The sequence below is a fragment of the Pteropus alecto genome, unplaced genomic scaffold (assembly GCF_000325575.1).
Source record: "Pteropus alecto unplaced genomic scaffold, ASM32557v1 scaffold21, whole genome shotgun sequence".
NCBI lineage: Eukaryota > Metazoa > Chordata > Mammalia > Chiroptera > Pteropodidae > Pteropus > Pteropus alecto.
This window is the reverse complement of record NW_006436282.1, coordinates 11,401,767-11,421,909: the sequence shown is the minus strand read 5'-3', so window position 1 is coordinate 11,421,909 and position 20,143 is coordinate 11,401,767. Positions and strand designations below refer to the sequence as shown.

Here is a 20,143-nt window from a genome sequence, read left to right as displayed (position 1 = left end):
AAGATTTATTAAAGATTTATAACCCGTTATTTAAGAATTTCAACTGTGTCCCATTGTCTGAAAATGCTTCTTTAAGGAGGAGTTTCTGAAGTGTTTGAGTCATCATAATATCTTGGAATAGCTGACTTTTGAGGATTCCTTTTGATGCAAAATACAAATATTCTAGCATCTTTGTTAAGAACAAAAGAAACAAAAGAGTCTCACTTTTTGCTTTTTAACCTCAAAAATGCAATGTGGTGCCAGCATTGTTTCTTTTAGAGATTTTCATCTAGTTATCCAATTTAGAGGAAAGAATATTCTCTACATAGATATAATTGATGAAATGGAAATAAATATAATAAATAACTCCCAATCTAAATTCATATCTAATAAAACATTCTATATCTTTAAAATTTAGCTTTTCTGCTTCTAATTATTGAAGTTACATAGTCATTTTCTCATAAGGTGAAAGATGTGAGAACATTAAGTGTAGTGTAACTTAATTTATGTAAGATGGTAGCCAGCTGGACCTGGCTTTGAAAAATCTGTGTAATTTACGATATTGAGTGTCAACACAGATGGATCAATGCAAAGTAGGTGTGACAGTGTTTTCTGGAACTCACCTTGACATAGCTGAGTATATATATACACACATACACACATACATATTAGCTAAAGACCTTACTTAGGTGAAATAGTGTATAGAATTCTGCACAGTCAAAGAAAACAGAACAAAATTGAGCTTAACTGGGCAAGTGGCAGATGTGAGGCTTGGAGTCTCAGCTACACAGAGCACCTCCCACTGGTCTTCAGGTGGCTTCCGAGGCTCTAATGCATACAGTGTGAAAACACATAAATTGGAGGATTGAAGCAATCTTTCATCAACACAGGGTTGACTTTTTTTAAAAAATAACTTTGCCCTAATGTGTTGTGCATTGTCAGAGAAAAACTATTGATCATGCTGACAGAAGATCAACTTCAAAACTGATTATTAAACAGTTAATAATTAAAAATAAAAAAGGGCAACCCATATTACCATAAGAGTTTGACAGAAAAATAATTAGCTCATCAATTTAGAATTACATTTTCAAATACTATTTCCTTTGATGTATGGAAGATGTTTGATTTAGAAAAAAAGAGGCTGTTTTAAACACAATACAAGTTTGTCAGAAATATTTTGTAGTTTATTTTCATTAAATTAGTGTTTAAGAATTGTAGTTGAATTATTAAAGCTCTATGAGGAAAGTATTAATAAAAATCAAAAGCTTTAATCAGTATATAGTAGGTATCCACAGCATACAAGAAAAAGACAAAATAGGAAATTTTGAGTCTTTCTTGTTTATACAGTTAATTATTTACTATTAGTGGAGAAAGAACCTTTAAGTAATAAAAACATGTATTTTATTCATAAGACTAACTTCAATGCAAAATGTAAGTATGCTAGAAAAAAAAATTTAATATTTGAGACCAAGTTTTCTTTAATTATAAAACCGATCATTAAGATTTATTTGGAGAAAAAAAGATACTTTCACAATTCTATTTTAATTTGGGATATAGTTTTACCACTCAAAAACAGCAGGATAAGATAAAAAATGAATTTTGGTAATTAACCATCTTCCTAGTTTACATAGCAATTATAGAATTAAGCATTTTCTAATTTAAATTGCAAACATTGAGTCCTAATTTCAGATATCTAGTTAACTTTTGATTTTCTACCAAACAAAAGAAAAACGTATTTTATTCAATTCTTATAAAAAGAATTTCTCCACTACAATGTAGTTTTCACAGGTTAAGGAGTTTTGCTCATTCTTTTCATTGCTCTATTCCCAGCACTTAGAAAGGGACCTAGAACATAACAGTTACTTGATAAATATTTGTTGAATGAATGAATAACATCAATACATTCTTTCATTTAGTAAGATGCATAGCATGAAGCTTTAAATATCTGTTTTTTGTCTCCCTCACCCCAAATAATAGAATTACACCGTGGATTCATAACTATAGTACTAGTTTTGGTTGACATGTACTGATTTTAGAGATACTGTATCAATGTCACATTTGATTTAAATAGATTGGTTGAATCCTTGAACAACTTTCCATCTGTGTTACAAGTTAACTGATACTTTAGTTCTTCATTGTAAGGTATAGTTTTGGACCAGGATTTACCTGCCAAGATAAAGGCATAGCCAGGGAAACTCTTTTTGGTAGAAGTGCCCTTAGCCACTTGAGCTGAACAAAGTTTCTGTACAAGTCTAGTTATGAGATAATTTGGAGGAAAAAAGTCCAAATTGTAGTCATAGAAAGGTAGGTGAGTACTTCACAAGGTGGGTTTTTGGACCATTTACACCATAACCATTAGGGCACTTGAATTTGAGTTTCTAAGACCTTATTTATTAATATAATTTATTATTTACTACATTTTTCAGTTCTGTGATATAGGAGAATTAATTCTGCAGTGCAGAGCAACTGACATGTTCTATACCTGAGCTCACTGGATATGGTTTGGGAAGTATCTGTCTTAGGACCATGCCAGGTTACATTACAAGGAGCAGGTTATAACTGCGCAGAGGCTGCATGTTCCTAAGGAAAGATCATAATTGTTCTTATGTACATGGTGGTACCCTCTAGGCTCTTTTTATCAATGCATGTATTAATAAAAACCTCACAAGGTTTTATTAAATCTTATCTGGCTATATAGATATATTCAATTCAGAAGGAAGTCCCTTCTTAACATGAATTGATCTTTGAGAATTTCCTCATTTCGACTAAAAATGCAATTTGGTGATTTTTGTTATACTTACCTTTTCTTCTAATGTAAAACCTTATTAAACAATAATGCTAATACTTTAAACACTACCACATTTTCTTTGACATAATATTTCAGTTACATTAATAAGATTTTGGTAAACACTGCCATATATTATCTCCATTTATTTCCAGATTTAAAAATAAATCTTCAACCATTTGTAGAAACAGAATACATTAATTTGAATTTGCTGATGTTGTTGTAATTTAGAAGTTGTCAGTATTATGTGTTTATAGTTTCTCCAGAATCAAGAATTTCCTTGGGGGCATAATTTTATTGCTTTCGCATTCCTTCCTGCTCTGTTAAATCTAATGAGGTTTATCTGTCCTTTAGGTGACCTACAAACAAGATCTGTATGCAGCTGAATCGATCATTAAGGGTATGTTTGGCCTTGTGACTCTCAGTTCCTGTGTTTCAAAAATGTAAGCCAGTTCAGAATTTCTCATGACATGTTAAATCTCAGAATTCTCAGAAGTATTATCTGGCTGATAAATGCCTGTAGGCCATGGAAGTCTGTGATTTGCTTTTTTGAAAAATAATTATATTTTATTTTGTTTTCTGCTTGTGAAATATCACTTATTATGATTTATGTCACATTGGTTTTACTTTTTATAAAGGAAATGCTTTATTAATTTGGGAAAAGTATGGGACATTGGCACTATGTAAAAACTAATATTTTAATAAATTTATAAAGGTACTATATTTTATTTTTACTAATAACAGGACTGACCCCCTCTCCCATCACTGTTATATCAGTACATTAGGTAGACTTTAATATGAGAAATATTTTTTTACAAAAATGAAGAAGTTATACTGGATTATTTTTCAATTCCTTTTTTTGTTCTGACAATGACTGTAATTTTGGTTTGTAATTTGGATATTATATAGGTAATAACCACTTCCTCATTTTTTTCATCTCTATGACTTTAAAATCCCAGCTACAGAGAGGTAGTTTATTTAATAACAAATACTTATTACCGTGCTTAACACAGCACTAGGAATGTAACGATGCTGTACACGGGACATTTGTTCTTTGTTTTTGCAGCTTCCATCACTGAAATCAGGGTTTCTTTATCTGGGCTCTATTGGCATTTTAGGCCGAGTGACTCTCTGTTGAGAGGACTGTTTCTTGCATTGTAGTTTATTGAACAGCATGCCTGGCCTCTACTCGCTAGGTACCACTCTTCCCTTCCTTCCCCTTCCATTCCCCCAGCGTGCCCATCAGATATATCTCCTGACAGTAGCCCTGTTTTAAATATATGGTTCTAGCAAAAATCAGAGGGATCCACCCCAATCCTGACTCCTTCAAAAATAGATTAAGTACAGAACTATGTGCTCAGGTTTTGATTGAGGGGTGAACTTGTGAATTCAAACTTTGAAGTTGAAGTAAATACTGAATTCGAATCCTTAATGCATCAATTTAGTTTAAAATTTTGGGAAAACCTATTTAACAATCAGTTGGCTTTACATTTAGAAAACTTAAATCTTTTCTCTGGGCATGACATTCTATATTTATACCGTATCTTAAAGGTTTTTGTCCTTTAAGAATATTGTGTTTCAAACCATTAATATACTGTAAGTTGTTTATCTGTATATTTAAACAGATCACATATAGCTATAAATCAAAATGTTGACATATATTTACATATGAACCAGGCGATGTGTAGTCATTATACTGAAGGAGTTAGCAAAACAGTGATATGATTGCGTTACATTCTCAACACAAGGAAATATAAAACTCAGTTTTGTTTTATAACAAAGTCGTATCTCTGTTACCTGGGTAACATGGAAATGATCTATTTTGTGATTAGTTGGTAAATGGTTCAACTGAGGATTTTACACACTTCTTCCTGTATGTTATCAGAGTACGCTTCCTATCTGTAAAAGTCTGCCCTGTAAGTGTAATTGCAGGGGCTACAGTTTTGGAAATTGTTTGCAGAGAGAAATCGTTTTTCTTATTTAGGTCATGTGGTCTAGTATGCTCCTTTTATTTTTAAAGTATTTAAAAAGTATTCTTTTGTTCTCAGGAAAAATAATCTGTCAGACTGGATTAATGTTAATAGCTGATTTAGATCATCAGTCTCCAAGAATTTCTTGTGTTCTAGGATTTGCATTTCTAATAACTCCCCGAGTCTGATATTACTTGTGCACTTTCGAGACCTCTGGCCTGGGGCCTTCCTCTTTCCTTGTGGGCCTCCAGACCAGCATTGTTGTGATGACCTGAGAACTTGAATGCAGAGTGTCTGGCCCCACCACATTAAATTAAAATCTGCATTTTAACAAAAAATCTGGCTGATTAGTTTGTACATTAGATTCCAGAAATGTTCCTCTAGGCTGCTCTTCACATAGTTTATTTCCTTCCAAATCATATCTTTATTGCATTAACAGCTCAAAGTCTTACTATATTCTATCAGCTCCAAATGCTTTTTGCTCAACTGAGATTCCTACCTGCCTCCGTGACTTACACTAATACTACCTCTGAGGCCTAAGAGTAGAAATACTTCTGAGAATAGGAAAAAGAAAACACTTGGATTTTTAAAAACAAAATTCCAAAATGAAATATGACGTATAGCTGACTAACTAAGCTACATATTCACCTGTTTGCCTTTTCCTAATAAATATTCAAAGTATTTTTCTAGGCACTTCCACTACATAGCATTTATTGGTACTTACTTTGTGCCACACATTGTTTAAAAGCATTTTGTGTGTATTATTTCTTGCTTCTCCAAGAATGCAACGATGTAATTTGCCTTGTTGTTTCCATATTATAGGGTATTCAAGGGTTCTAAGAAAATATTAATTTAAGGGTAGAAAATACATTCTTCATTACAGGTTTCTACCTTAGGTTGTTTACCTCTTTATATAGCTATTCTGTTTTATTCCTTAAGCAGAATTTGTTTAGATTCCTTCACCTGAAATCCTTGGGCTATATGAAATCCTTGGAATACTTTGTATTTTCCAAAGCTACTGCATTACATTATATATTATGTCACACCACCAGTGAGATTTGGGACCTCTCCACATAATGAAACTTGTGATGCACGAATGTTTACATTCAATGCAAGAATAATCACTGTAGAGCCAGTTCAAGTTCAGGACTGATTTTGCTACCAGATTTATATATGAAAACAATTTTAAAAATTTAAGAACTTTCTGGATTTCGGCATTGCTCATAACTTGGTGTGAACCTCTTTTAGATTGTGATTCACTGACAGAAGGAAGAATATATATTTTTTGTATCTTCTAACATTGAGTTGAATTTAATTTTGTGATAAAGGGTGCAGCTATATTTCTTTCCTTAGAATCTAACGGCCTTAAATTATGGGACTAGGGGCCCTTCCCTCCCACTTTACCACGCTACTTGCTTCTTTCAAGTACATATTGGGATCTAGTGAATCTATCTCTATATCATACTTCTTTTTTATTTTCTCTTAAAAGTATAGATGTGTTGCAATATTTGATTACACATTTTTGACAAGGTGTAAAACCAGGACTTCTAGCACTTATTCTATCTCATTTATTCTTTACAATAAGGCTGTAATGTAGATACTATTGCTCCCATTTATAGGTGGAAAAACAGACACAGAGATTAGGTTCTTTTTCCTCTGGGTCACAGAGTAAGAGTAAGAGTAAGATCCTCAATTTAAACCCAGGTCTTCCTTTTTCTTAAGCCTGACTCCACTCTGGGATGTGGCCCTTTGCACCTCTGAGGCATATAGCTACTCATGCTGACCACTGAAGTGGACACTGGATTCGATATGTCTCTTTGGTGGGTACAGCAAATGGCTTATATATTTCAGCCTGCCCAACTCTGATTCTCTTGGGTTGAAACGGTATCTTTATTTGACCTCCCAAAGAATAATCACATAATCAAGACTGAAGATATTTTCTGCCAGTGCTGTGCTAAGCTTGCATTAGTCTTCTAGAGAGTGTGGGAAAAACATAATATTGAAATGGCAGATTTCTAGTTATAACCAAGAAAAGAATAAAAATAAAATTTAAAATCAGAATAATACTTTTAAATTGATTGGTTGGGTGCTGTTTAGTTTTTTTTTATTTTTGCGTGAATTCTGGTAGTTTAACGTTGTTACCTAGCCATAACAATTTTCCTCTTCTAAGATGGAATATTTTTTTCATGCTGTGATATGAGTGCTTAGTATTCTGTAAACTATCTTTCCTAAGCTGTTTTTTTTTTTCACTTGAATACCAATTATTGCTGGTCAAAAATTATATTATGATGTAACTATTTTCTTGTTTACTTAGCTTTTTCAGACTCTATAAAACATTTTTTTGATTGGCATCATGTCTTGCAAGAGCAGTTTGTACTCCCAAATTTATTTGTCCCTGGAACAGCATGTATATTTTGGTCTGTCTTAATTTCTGTGCAAGCATATATCTTTAGTTTAGTATGGGAAATTTGATATAACTTCAGACAAATTTTTGATTAAAATATCCAAATTGTGATTTATAAAATCTAACTTTTATGTTTGTTGTTTGATAAGTTTTATTTTTAAGCTTAGTTTATTAATATCAGCATATTTACCTGGATTTTTTATAGTAAAATGTTCAATAATAGGAAACATGTATATAAAGTAGTATTCTCATAACTATTTCTTACACAATCGTCTGCATTGAAAAATGTACAGTTAATCACAAATTTACTGTTATGTAACAAAACATTCTTAATATTCTTTTTTGGGGGGGCAGAGAGTTGGATTTGGTCAATTTCCTTCAATGTTTATTCCTTTTAGGCTTCTACTATGAGTGAAATTTAAAACATAAACTTTTCTAGGGAGTAGTGTGATTAATTGGCACAAGACACTAGGTTGACTGATAAGTTTGTAAACAGCCTCTTAACAAAGAGCTATTGTATTTTTGTCACACAAGCTGGTTGAGCCCACCCAAGCCTGCTCTGCATGCTCAAACCTACACACACTATTAAAGTGATAACAGACACCAGCAGTAACATGCTTTATCTAGGCTTACAAATAGTCCCGCCCCACATTTGATTTAATATGCTGACCATATCCTGGCAAAAGTGTCAATATTCTAAAATCTAAGAAGAAAAGCCCGTATGGAACATCTAAATAAAAGATTGTATTTATTTTCTACCATCATCTTTCTTAGAATCTTTTAATATATTTAATTTTGTGGCTCAAGAGTGTTTTTAAACTTTTTATTTTTTTATATTTTTTTATTTTATTTTTTCCTGGTTATAATAATACAAACTTAAGTAAACTTGTGCTATAAAACAGCCTCATGATGCCTCTTTTCATATGGTGGTTTATATAAAACTGGAAAAATGAAATAGTTAAAATTGAAAATCATTTTATTTTTAACTGGCTTTAGTTAATATTAGTTAAAAATAGTTACTATTAATGTTCATATAAAAAATTCATGTATTTTCCCAGTCATTGTGTAATTTTTTCCATTTGTTAAGAATTGACTTTGATTTCTCAGAAATACAACATCTCCAATTGGTTTAGAAATTTAGACTGTATTCTGAAAATACATTTTATTTTCAACACCAGTAATATAGGTAATTTCTTTTAATGTTAAGTATTTGTGAACCGTCAATCTACAAGTCCCCATGTGCCTACTTTTTTTAATGTTTTATACTTAAAAAAAAATTATACCAGTAGGCAAACTGAATAATCTTTTTGTGCTTATACATTGAAAGTAGCCAAATATACTTTTAAATTGGCTTTGTCTGAAAGGAATAAAATAAAATCACATGTGAATAAAATTAATTCAGTGTTATTAAAAATTAAAAAGACTCATTATGTTACAGTGCATGTTTTATACATATGAAGAAACTAATGCCTTAATTTTGTAGTAATCCTTTAATATTTTCACTTAAAGTCATGGCATTTTAAGTGAAAAATATTTTTGAATTTTTTTCAATCATTGAAAAGAGTAAAAAGTTTAAATAAGAGTTTCTACATTTGTAACTGGACAGTGTTCTGCATCTGTGGTATATCCTCATCAGATTTTTCTTGTTAAATACCCACTGATGGTGCCATTTATATTATTAACCATGCTTTTGGACAATGAAAAGTGACAGCCAAGATTTACATAGAAACTAATTTTTGATGTCTGGTTTTTTACTTTGATACTTCATTTTCCAAATTTTCACATTAATACCAAAACTGCTTTGTACATAACATAATTTTTTGTTCTTCACTCTCTTGAAAACAGTACTGTGACTGTATCTTACGCGAATCTGTAAGTACATTTGCGTCAAGCTTTAATTAATAAGAACAGGAAGACTGCAATACGATTTAATAGCAGTTTGGTTTCTTTGGAATCTTATTGTAAAAAAAATGTAAATTAGAAAGTTAAATATTTGGATTGAGATGAGAGAAAGTGGAGCTCATTTTTTGTTTAATTTAAAATTTTCTTAATTTGTCATTAGCAAGATGCTAATTCAAACATTGTCAAGTAAAGCTGTCATATTCAAAAACTTCTAAGGTCACAACGAGCTAAATAAGACGTGATAACAGACAAAAGCCAGCCAGTTATACTTTACTCCGATGTAGGTAGGACGAGAAAAAACACAAAAACTCTAAATATGACGTTATACTCAAAGCAATAATACATTTTGTAAATCCACTGATGAGTCACTAGCATTTCCTTTAAATTTATTTCTCTCTTAACTAATTCAGAAAGAATATCTACTTAGAAAAGAAAGAAAAAATTATACTTGGAAAACAGTAATATACTTACAAGTAAAAACATGTGCAGGAAACAAGATGTCACAAGTCTGCTCCTTTTAGTTGTAAAGTAGGAAGCTTCATCATGTATTCCATGACTCATTTAAAAATGTAGTTGAGATCTGATATAAGACATCTTTTTAAAAGTCTACCTGTATACCATTGCCCTCTAGTTGAAACATATACAGTCAACAGTAGATCTAACCTCTCAGAAGTCCACTTTGACCTTTTAATGTAGGTATGTATGGTTTTCTTGGGTCTCTGTTTACCGTCCCTATTGTCCACTTGTCCTATAGTCATGACTGTTGGCCACTTTACCTTTATTGACTGCCTACCATCCCCTTCCTGTTCTAATAGCTTCCTCTATCAGGGTGTTCAGAGAAACTTTAGGCATCTTTCTACAGATAGAAATCAGGCATTTCAAGAATCAACAGTTTTTATTCTGTTTAATACTAACTCTTTCACGTGAGACAGAAAGTAGACTCTTAAGATTGGCTTTTGATTCAAGGAACGGAACAGGAGAATAGAAGATAACTGCTCTCACTTTGAATAAATTAATACTTGAAACATCTTTTGGAAAAGATTACCATTGGATTTGATAGTTATTTCTTATTTACCTAAGAGCACTAAAATTTTGGCTCAAGAGGTCAGTATAGTGGATAATGAGCCCTGATGAAAGTCATGGTGTTAGATGGTTTTAAGAAAAATGAAGGCTGACTTCTGGATATATTTGCCCACTTGCTTGTTGAACTAATATAGAATTTAGTTTTGTCTCTCCCCCATGGAATTTTAAAGTTTCTCGTAAAATATAATCACCATCCTGAGCACTCATGAGTCCCTACTGATGACTGATTGATGGAAGCGTATGTCTAGATATTCTTTGATCCTTATCAATGTGTCAGTGCATCTATCAGATGAAGAGGAAGCTTTGCATATTGGAAATTGTACATATTACCATTTTATGAAGTTAAATGAAGACCCCAAATTGCATTTATTTTCTAACTTTTGAAGGAAGATATATACTTTATGTATACCATGAGATCCAATGATCAAGGGCAAGAAGAGGAACTTTTAAAGATGAGTATATTATAAATTAGATTTTGGTCTCATTCATAAACTTTCAGATTTGTACATTATGCCTCTTGTTGCCCATGAAAGACTTAAGTTAGAATGACACCGGAATTAAATACTTATGAAAACACATTGCGCATGAATGTATTTTGCCAAGCCACGAATCCTAATCAAAAGTGGCTAAGTTTTAGATTGCAGAGCACATTAAAATGGAGGATTGAAAGCCCTGAAGAAATTCTATTGTATTTTCAACTTGATTGAAACTTGAGAGAATTTCAAGAGTTTGACACACAAAGCTGTGATACATTCAAAACTTTGACCTTCCGATATAATTCTAGGAGTCCTTTGATGTACCCTCTAGGTAGATGGTTGGAATTCTGACAATGTTCCTGCCTTTCTGCCACTATTGATTTCTTGAGGAGCAAAGAAATAGGGAGAAGCAGAGGAGCATCCTCTGCTAAAAGAAACTCCATGTCTTCTCTCACTTCTTCCACTGAAGCTAATAGTATGCATCTGGTATCATGAAAGTGTCCTGTACAGAAGGACAACAGACCCTCTGAGAAGTTGTCTCCTCTATTTTATATCCTTATATGCTTCAGTGAATACTTAATTGGTTTTGGTATTTTAGTGTTCTCTTTGGTATTTTAGTACACTGTAGACCAGCGAAACAGCTGAGCTTTTATGGTTAAGTTCTAAATCTCTAAGCATCTGATTTAGGGTTCTATTGGAAAACATTTTCAACTCATGCCTGATTAATATTAATATGCAAATGAGACAATGTGACTTTGATTTTTAAATTTAAAGGTTTAAATTGTCTTTACTATTTTGGTATAAGGTGGATAATGTTCTGTTAGATAAGCAGCTGTCATCCACAATGCAATCTTGTGTGATTAGGGAGGCATGTAACAAGTACTTCATTTCTATTATGTTTCTTGACTCTAAGGTGCCATAATTGTAAGAAGCAATATTATTTTTATATCAGTAAGAAAAGAAAAATGCTGCCAATTAAACTACAGTTTTATTTTCACCTAGAAGCTTTAGAATATTTGTTAAATGTGTTCTTTTATGTTTATTTAGACATAGATTTTTATTATACTTGTTATGTAAAAAGACATGAGTAAGGTTCTGGTTCTGGGTAAGATGCAACAAGAAAAAACCTTGTTTCTCCCACTGAATGAGCTATAAAAGCTGAACAGAATATATAGAACAACTATTTGAGGATACAAAGTAAATAGTAGCAGGAAGATTAATGAATAAGATCCAAACTTGAAATACCGCATAATTGGTAGTGACTTTTGCCATTTGTTCTCTTGCTATGTCCTGACATGGGTCCAGTGTAGCGCAAAATTAAGAAGTGGGCTTTGGAGTATACAGAGCTCCAAGAGAAGCCCCCTAATTCTGGACAGAGGAGCAGGAAAGGGGTCTTCTAATATTCAGAGAGGGTAGAGATATCTTCTTTTAAAATTTTTTTTTCTACTTTAATGCTTCAGCTCCTGAGCAATCATGCGGCAGTAGCGGCCCTGACAGGAGCAGTGGTGGGGGCCCGAAGAAGCCTAACATTCTGAGAGACGTAAAAATTCCTCTCTGATTGGAGTTGCTGTGGCTTTAAGAAGTGGGGTGGACACTATTGCTGTTTTTCCCGTTGCTGCACTTGGACACCGTTGTGGTCACGAGAAATGTGTGCAAAGTGGGGTAAAAAAAAGCTCCAGTTTTCTGGTAGGAGTGCAGAAAAGGGACACGTCAGAGCAATGGGAATGTACGGGAGAGATTTGTGGTAAGAGAGTATATTACCCAAATGTACAGGATGTGATCCGGTATCACTTGGCGTACAAAGAACCAAGAAATTCTAAACTCACGTGGGAAGGGACAATCAATAGATATCCATGCTGAGGTGACATAGATATTGGATTTATTTGACAAATACTTCAAAGCACTGATTATAAAAATGCTATAAGTAAAGGGAAATGCTTTTGAAATGAAAGGTGGAAGTCTTACCAAAGGCATAGACACTATAAAGAAGAGCCAAACGGGAATTTTAGAACTGAAAAATATGATAACAACAACAACAATAACAACAAAAAACTTATTAGATGGGCTTAATAACAGAATGTTGAGGGCAGAGAAAGTGCAACTCAAGTTAATTAAATCAGGTTTTTTTTTTTCTTTCCAGTTTGAACTAGAGAATGAAAAGGGATTAGGGGTAAATAAATAGTTCTTAGCATCTGTGGGAAAGTAATGGATCATCTCAGTCCTGGAAGAAGAGAAAGTGCAGTACAGAAAAAAACATTTAAAGAAATTCTAGATAAAAACTTTCCAAATTTGGTTAGAAACAAAACGGCAGACTGAAGAAGCTCAGGTAACTCCAACATGACAACCCTAAAGATATCCACATCTAGGACTTCATAATCAATCTGCTGACAACTAAAGACAAAAATCTTGAAAATAGAAATAATGCAGTGCTTGTGAACAATAGTTTCTATATTTCTCACCAGAAACCATAGAGACTAGAAGAAAATAGAGCAAGAGTTTTAATGAGCTAAAAACAAACACTGTTAACTCAGTATTCAGTATCCAGCAAAAAAAAAAAAAAAAATCCTTCAGAGATGAAGGTAAAATAAAGACAATCTCAGGTAAAGGAAAACAAAGACAATTCTTTGCCAGCAGATGTACTCTAGAAGAATATCTAAAGAAAGTTCTTCAGACAGAAAGGAAATGATGCCAGAAAAAAATCTTGAAACTTTAAGAATTAAGAGAGAGCAACAGAATTGGTAAATAGAATAGACTCTTATAATTCTCTTTACTTTTTCAAACTATTTATAGACTGAAAGCAAAGATAACAAATTGAGGTCCTTCTGTCCCCAAACTAAGTATCTTTTCTCGGTCTGTAGTTGTCTGATCTACTTATCTTTTCTTGGTCTGTAGTTGTCTGATCTACTTATACAAGCAGCAGCTTGCTAGAAGATCAAGTTTTATATGCATTTTAAAAAATTATTAAAGAATAAAACACTTTTTAAAAACACTTTAAGAAAGAAAGCAAGAGTAACATTTTCTGATGAGATTTTCTATCAGACAGCTACAATATTGTAGACAACTACCTATGACTTAAAGGCAGTAGAGTGCCAGAAGCTATATTGTCATTAGGTTTCTACATTATACTAGTGGTAAAATATTTCATTCTATGTATACTCTGAGAGGTTAGATATGTATGTATTTTGAAATCCCTAGACCAACCACATTAAAAAGAAACCTATACTAAAAGATACAGTCAGAAGTACAAGAGGTGAATTAAGAATGAATACTAAAAAGTTTAAATAAGCTAAAAGAAGGAAAGAAACAGAAATATGAAACAGAAAAAACAAGAATATAAATAATAAAATAATTGACCTAAATTCCATATTATCGATAATGAAAAGTAAATGGTTTCAGCATAATTAAAAGATAAATATTTTCAGAATGGATATTAAAACATAACAACAATATGATGCCTATAAGAACTCACTTCTAATATGATGATATAGGTAGATTAAAAGTAAATTAATGTAGAAACATATACCATTGCATAGACTAATGAAAAGAAAACTGACATGAGTCCCGAATAATCAGCATGTGTGCACTGATTGTAAGGACGATTGCTGAGTCCAAGGAAGTGGCATGGCTCTTTTAGGTGTGTACTGCCTGAACAACAGCTTCGTAAATAGACTTATCACGGTCACGGAACACGTGGATTTCTTTTCTAAAACTACACTGAAAGACCTTTCCTCAGCAACAGTCAGAATCAAGAGTACAGTGATTTAGGATTCTTCTGAATGTAAGGAGAATCCTGGGTGTGTGCTTATGTGTGCTTGAGAGAGATATCTTTGAGTATTAGAATTGGGGATTTGGAGATGTGGAGTATTGTAGTTTCAAAAAAATATCCCCGGTGGTTTTGTTACCTCTCTACATTTTTCTTCTCCTCTGACTCCCAATCCCCACCAAATTACATCTATATATCTATGTACAAAATACAAAATGTACCCATCTTGCCTATAGTTATTAAAGCAGATGATGCTTGAGGTGGACTTTATTGGAGAATTAGGGAAGGACATAAAATGGCCCTGCAGACGGGGAGAACATGTACATTAGTCCAAAGAAATGTAGGTGGTATGCTCTGGCTGAAAAATAAGTTATGAGGCTCAAGGGGTTGTATGTAATTATATATTTCTTTGTATGGAATATAAGGATGTGAGAATCCTATGATTAGTACTTGGGCACTATTAGTTATCTTTTGAAGAATGCTTACAGTTTATTTGCCAGTGTATTAGGGTTTTTCACAGAAACAGAACAAATAGGACACACACCCAGACACACAGGAATTGCCTTAGGTGATTATGGATTATGGAGGCAGGCAAGTCCAAAATCTGCAAAACCAATGTCCAGTTCAAGTATAAAGGCCCGCAGGCTGTTGTAGAACCAGGAAGAATCAATGTTTTAGTTAAGAAGAATTCTCTTTGACTTGGGAGAAGGTCAACCTTTTGTTTACTTCAAGTCTTTAACTGATTGGATAAGGCCCACCACTTTAGGGAGGGCAATCTACTTTATTAGTCTGTCCATTTAAGTGTCTCTAAAATTAAATGTCCATTTAATCTCATCTAAAAATACCTTCTTAGACACACTCAAATTTTATGTTTGGTCAGGTATCAGGGCACCCTATGGCTCTATCAAGTGGACATATAAAATTAATCACAACCAACAAAGTAAAATCAAGTTTTGTATTATTTATTTTTGGTATAATTATTAATGACAATAGTTCTCCTTCATCAGCAGTTTCAGTTACCCACAGTTAACTGTGGTCTGAAATTATTAAGTGGAAAATTGCAGAAATAAACAATTCTTAAGTTTTATGTTGTATTCCATTCTGATTAATGTGATGAAATCTCTTGCTGTCTCATTTTGTCTCGCCAGGGACATGAATTATCTCTTTGTCCAGGGTATTCATGCTGTGTATGCTACTATCTTCCTGTTAGTCACTTAGTAGCCATCTCAGTTATCAGACCAGTTTTCAGAGAGACCGTATTCACATAACTTTTATTACAATATATTGTTATAGTTGTTCTATTTATTATTTTATTATTATTATTATTATTATTATTATTATTATTATTAGTTATTGTTGTAAATCTCTTACAGTGCCTAATTTATAAATGAAATTTTATGGGTATGTATGTATAGGATAAAAACAGTACATATAGGTTGCAGTTCTATGTGTGGTTAAGGCATCCACTGGGGTCTTAGAATGTATCCCCAGCAGATAAGGGGGAACTCTTGTATTGGCAATTGTACACAATACCTTGACCATTTAAAAGGTGGTTAAGGTAGTGTATAAAAGGATCATGCATAGGGATGAGGTATTAACTGAAAAATGTGTACTTATTAATACTTACAGCTTTTAATACTAACTTGTAGACTTATTCCATTTTGAATTTTCTCTCTGTTAAGTCACACTGAGATATGTGACACTCAGATGCTGAATATAACTGAAGAGTTATTCAGTTTAAATTAGTACATGTTAAAAATAATTTTGGGGAGATATACCCTAATGGTTTAGTTATCAAAATATTTCATAATGTGCCACAAATGTCCTTTTAGGAAAATTTTAAAAACCTATTTTAAAAAGAGAAGGTAGTGTGAAAACTAAAACTCAGAGTCAGGTATGATTTAATGTTAATTTTAGTATTTTTCTAATTTATCCTTAAGTCTTTTCTGGGGAGAGAACAAAGACTAGATTCTTGTGTTAGAATTTTTTTTGATTCTGGGAAGTAACATGGTTTTGTGGTTCTCCTCAGTGCTTTTGTTTTGTTTATTTTAACCTCTAAAAGTTTCTAAGACATGCTTTATTAATAGTTAGAACAGCAGATTAAGAATTCTAAAGGCTCCTATTTTTGTTTTGATTTCATCATTAACCTCAAGGAAGTTGTTAAACACTTTGCTTTGAGAAATAATAAAGATTAATCATATTATGCTTGGAAGGAGTTTTGTACTTCATGAAAAAAAAAAGACTTTTAAATGCTATATATATTTTTCTTTTCTTTGTGAATTGGGGGATAATAGAATAACTGGTGAATTGAGGTTCAGTTTATTTGAGCCCTGTTCCTATAGCTACATGCTTTTTTATTTTGGTCTTCCATCGGATGGAACAAGTACAATCATTGCTATTGTCTTTTTTTGATGAAGATCTTAAGTGCATTAACATTCCCAGTTAAGATTGTCAGTGCATGTTCATGTAATTATTAATAGAAATCACGTAAAATTCTTTAACTTAGATTTAATGTGCAAACTGAGAAATGAACAATACATTTCTCAGGAATTCATTTAAAGGAATTCATGGATGAAAACATAGGATTGTTTATTACTCAAGATGTATATTCCATTATTACACATAACTATGTATATTTGGTAAAACCGAAATTTGGAAAGAAAGTTTGTTTAGTAGGACAAAGGTGATATGTATTATTTACCAAACTCTGAAATATTAAGACCACAGGGATAGTTTGAAGTTAGAAATGTATTCTATTTTGAGTAGACAAAAGGAATCTTAATTTATATTCTTATTGAATATATAGGACCAAAGCAACAAAAACAGTTATTTTTTAAACATTTATTGGGGATTTACTTGTATCAGGTACTCTACATAACTTTACACATACATACTAACTCATTTAATCCTCATTAAAATCTCACAGTTAAGCATCTTCACAGTTCCCATGTAACAGGAAACATTTTAAAAATCCCATAATGTAAGATCTTTTATTATTCTCATATACTTTTTTATGCTTTTTCTATTTAATTTTATAATTTTGTGTGTGTATTTGAAAATATAACTGTCTCAGTTTTTGCTAGGACATTGCAAAGTTCAAATTTCTCTACACATTTAATTTTACAATGCATGTGTTTGTATTAACTTCATTTTCAGACCACTGCTTGTGTGCTAGTTATCTTGGGATCTAAAACTTTTGTGACAATACAATATTCAAGACAGCATAGAACCTACATGATCTGGTTTCACCAAGTGTCCTACTTTATAGTTCACCACTGAATTATTCCATGGCTTTCGAGTACTTATCTTGTCTTCTGCCTCACTAAGTTTATGCCCATAGTCTCCCTACCTCAATACATTAAAAATATTTTTCATCTTATCCCCCTTAATTACTTTCAAAGCCCCACTTCAGTTCCTCAGCAAAATCTATTAATCTTTCAAGAGTGAGACCCGACCTCATTTTTATTATAAAGATTTATCTGATATGTCAATCAGTTTGTATCTCTCAGAACAACGATGTGGAACGTCAATGTGGAACATCATTGTTCTGAGAGATACAAACTGATTGACATACTATCCGGATCATCCATTTCTCTTCTAAATTATGTTTTAATTTTATTAGGATCATGTTACTTAGAATTAAAAACATTTTAAAATTGGTAGGAACTTTACAGACGAGTAAACCGAGTCCTAAGGAAATGAAATAATTTTGATGTAGCTAAGTGTAGCAGATCTGTGTCCAGAATAGAAGTAATTCATTTGAATTACTGTATTTATGTATAGTTTTCTTTTTTCATGTCTTATTTTTACAGAGAATAATGTATTATAATTTATTAATCAAGCATTTTCTAGTTATTTTTTACCAATCCTCTTCATACAACATTATTTCAATAAAATCAATGTTTTCAAATAAAAATTAAAGAATTTTTGTTATAGTTGATTACCTATATGGAGATTCAGAAAACTAACGACAGTAAGGGTCAAAATTTCTTATTTTCCTTTATCATTCTTGTTGGATAATCTTGCCCTTAGGAGTAGAAACATATGTCAGAATAACCTATGAGAACATTGCATGAGTACAGAGCACACTGACTAAAATTTTCAGTAACAGAAGTATTACATGTCACATCTATATATATTTAATTTTCTTGAATTGTGGGGTACAAGAAAGTAAGAATACATTATATTTCTTTACAGAAATGATTACGAGGTAGGCAGCATGATAGAAAAGATACAAGCTTTGGAAAGATCTGTATTTTAACATCCTTGTGAATAAAAACAGGAATTATAATGTTTAGCTAATAAGACATTTATTTTGAGGCATTAAATGGAATAATGACTATGAAGGCTTTAGGGCCTTTTATATGCAAATGCTTGATATTCAATAAATGTCTTTTTCCTCTCCTCATTTTAGTGCTGTAGGATAACTGTATTTGTAAGCCTAATTTCTTTGGATTTGAATCCTTTTTCTACTACTCATAACGTTATAATATTGGGCAAGTTTCTTCATTTCTCTGGTCAAGTTTTTGAATCTGTTATATAGATTGTTTTGCATGGTCATCATGAGGATGACACTAATATAGCACGTAGCTCTTGGTAAGTGGGAGGTAGTTAGTAATAGTACTATTAACTGGTGTTGTTATTTTAAATGGTCTGTCCTCCTCAGCTTTGCTTGGAAGAATCATTAACAATTGTTAGATCAATTTTTTTTTTTAAAGCATTTTATAAAGAGTCACCCATAAAAGAAGCAGCTAAGTCAAATGTTAATCAAACTAACTTTTCATTTGAGATTCCTATTTAAAATTACATTTTTTCCCCTTATCTATGACATAATACCATACACCGTCTTCTTAGCTGGGAGCAATTAGCCATTTCTTAGTACTTCAGATCTGTCTACTGTAGAGAAGGACTGCACATCTTTTGGGAAAGGACACAAAGGTGAATATTACTATGTCATATCACTTATGTTTTTAAATCAAATCATGTCAAATAAGCCTTCCAAATCTGAAGACAATCCATTTGGCTATTTTTACTTGTAATAGTTAAACAGGCAGGAACTTAATTGTATTGAATTGACTGAATATAGAGAGATGCCAAGGAAAACGCTGTACTTAACCAGGACACCAGGTGGCACAATGAGCTGCACACAGAAGACTGTCTTAAAAGGAGATCTTCCTGGGAGATGGGATTTTATCAGATTCTGGGACGCTCCTTATAAACATGGAAGGATCGAATGGGCAAACTAAATAGCTATCACCTCCATTTATACGCTTTCAAATGTATCCTAGGATCTCTTCTTTCTGTCGCTTTACACATGTCCTAGTTAGCTACCTACAAAGTGTAAAATGCATAGATTTATGAATTTGGGATTAAAAGAGTCAAAGACATCTCAGTGTGTAGTCCAAGTCACTCTACTTGGTCTAAAGCTAAAACCTCCCTATTTTTCAATAGTTATGAACTGCAAGTAAGCATAGGTTTTGGCATACTAGACTAGGGCTTTGTTCCATTTTCTGTTTGAAACTTAAATTGTTTTTAAATTTTTTATCTCAGAAAGAATTTCAGAACAGATTTGCATAGTTATGGACACAGAAGAAGATGAAGCACATGTAGGTCATCATTTTGAAGAGATGCTAAAAAATGAATTAAATGTAAGTATTCAGATATTGAGTTTCATGATGTTGAAGAGGTGAATGTTCATTTTATTTTATTTCCCCCTTATTCTCTGAACTGATCAACTTTCTGGGTAAACTTATCTAATATTAGGACTAAGGAAATGGAAAA

General features: G+C 32.4%; 1 protein-coding gene across 3 annotated transcripts in view; it reads left to right on the top strand.

Annotated features, from left to right (window-relative positions):
* The window catches only part of ISPD (isoprenoid synthase domain containing), a 229,117-nt gene that overhangs the window by 78,159 nt on the left and 130,815 nt on the right, over positions 1-20,143 (top strand). For all 3 annotated transcript variants that reach the window (XM_025046929.1, XM_006911961.3, XM_025046930.1), the window contains 2 exons: positions 3,119-3,164; positions 19,913-20,010. In XM_025046929.1, coding sequence (XP_024902697.1) covers positions 3,119-3,164; positions 19,913-20,010 — 144 coding nt within the window. The remainder of the gene's footprint in view (positions 1-3,118; positions 3,165-19,912; positions 20,011-20,143) is intronic.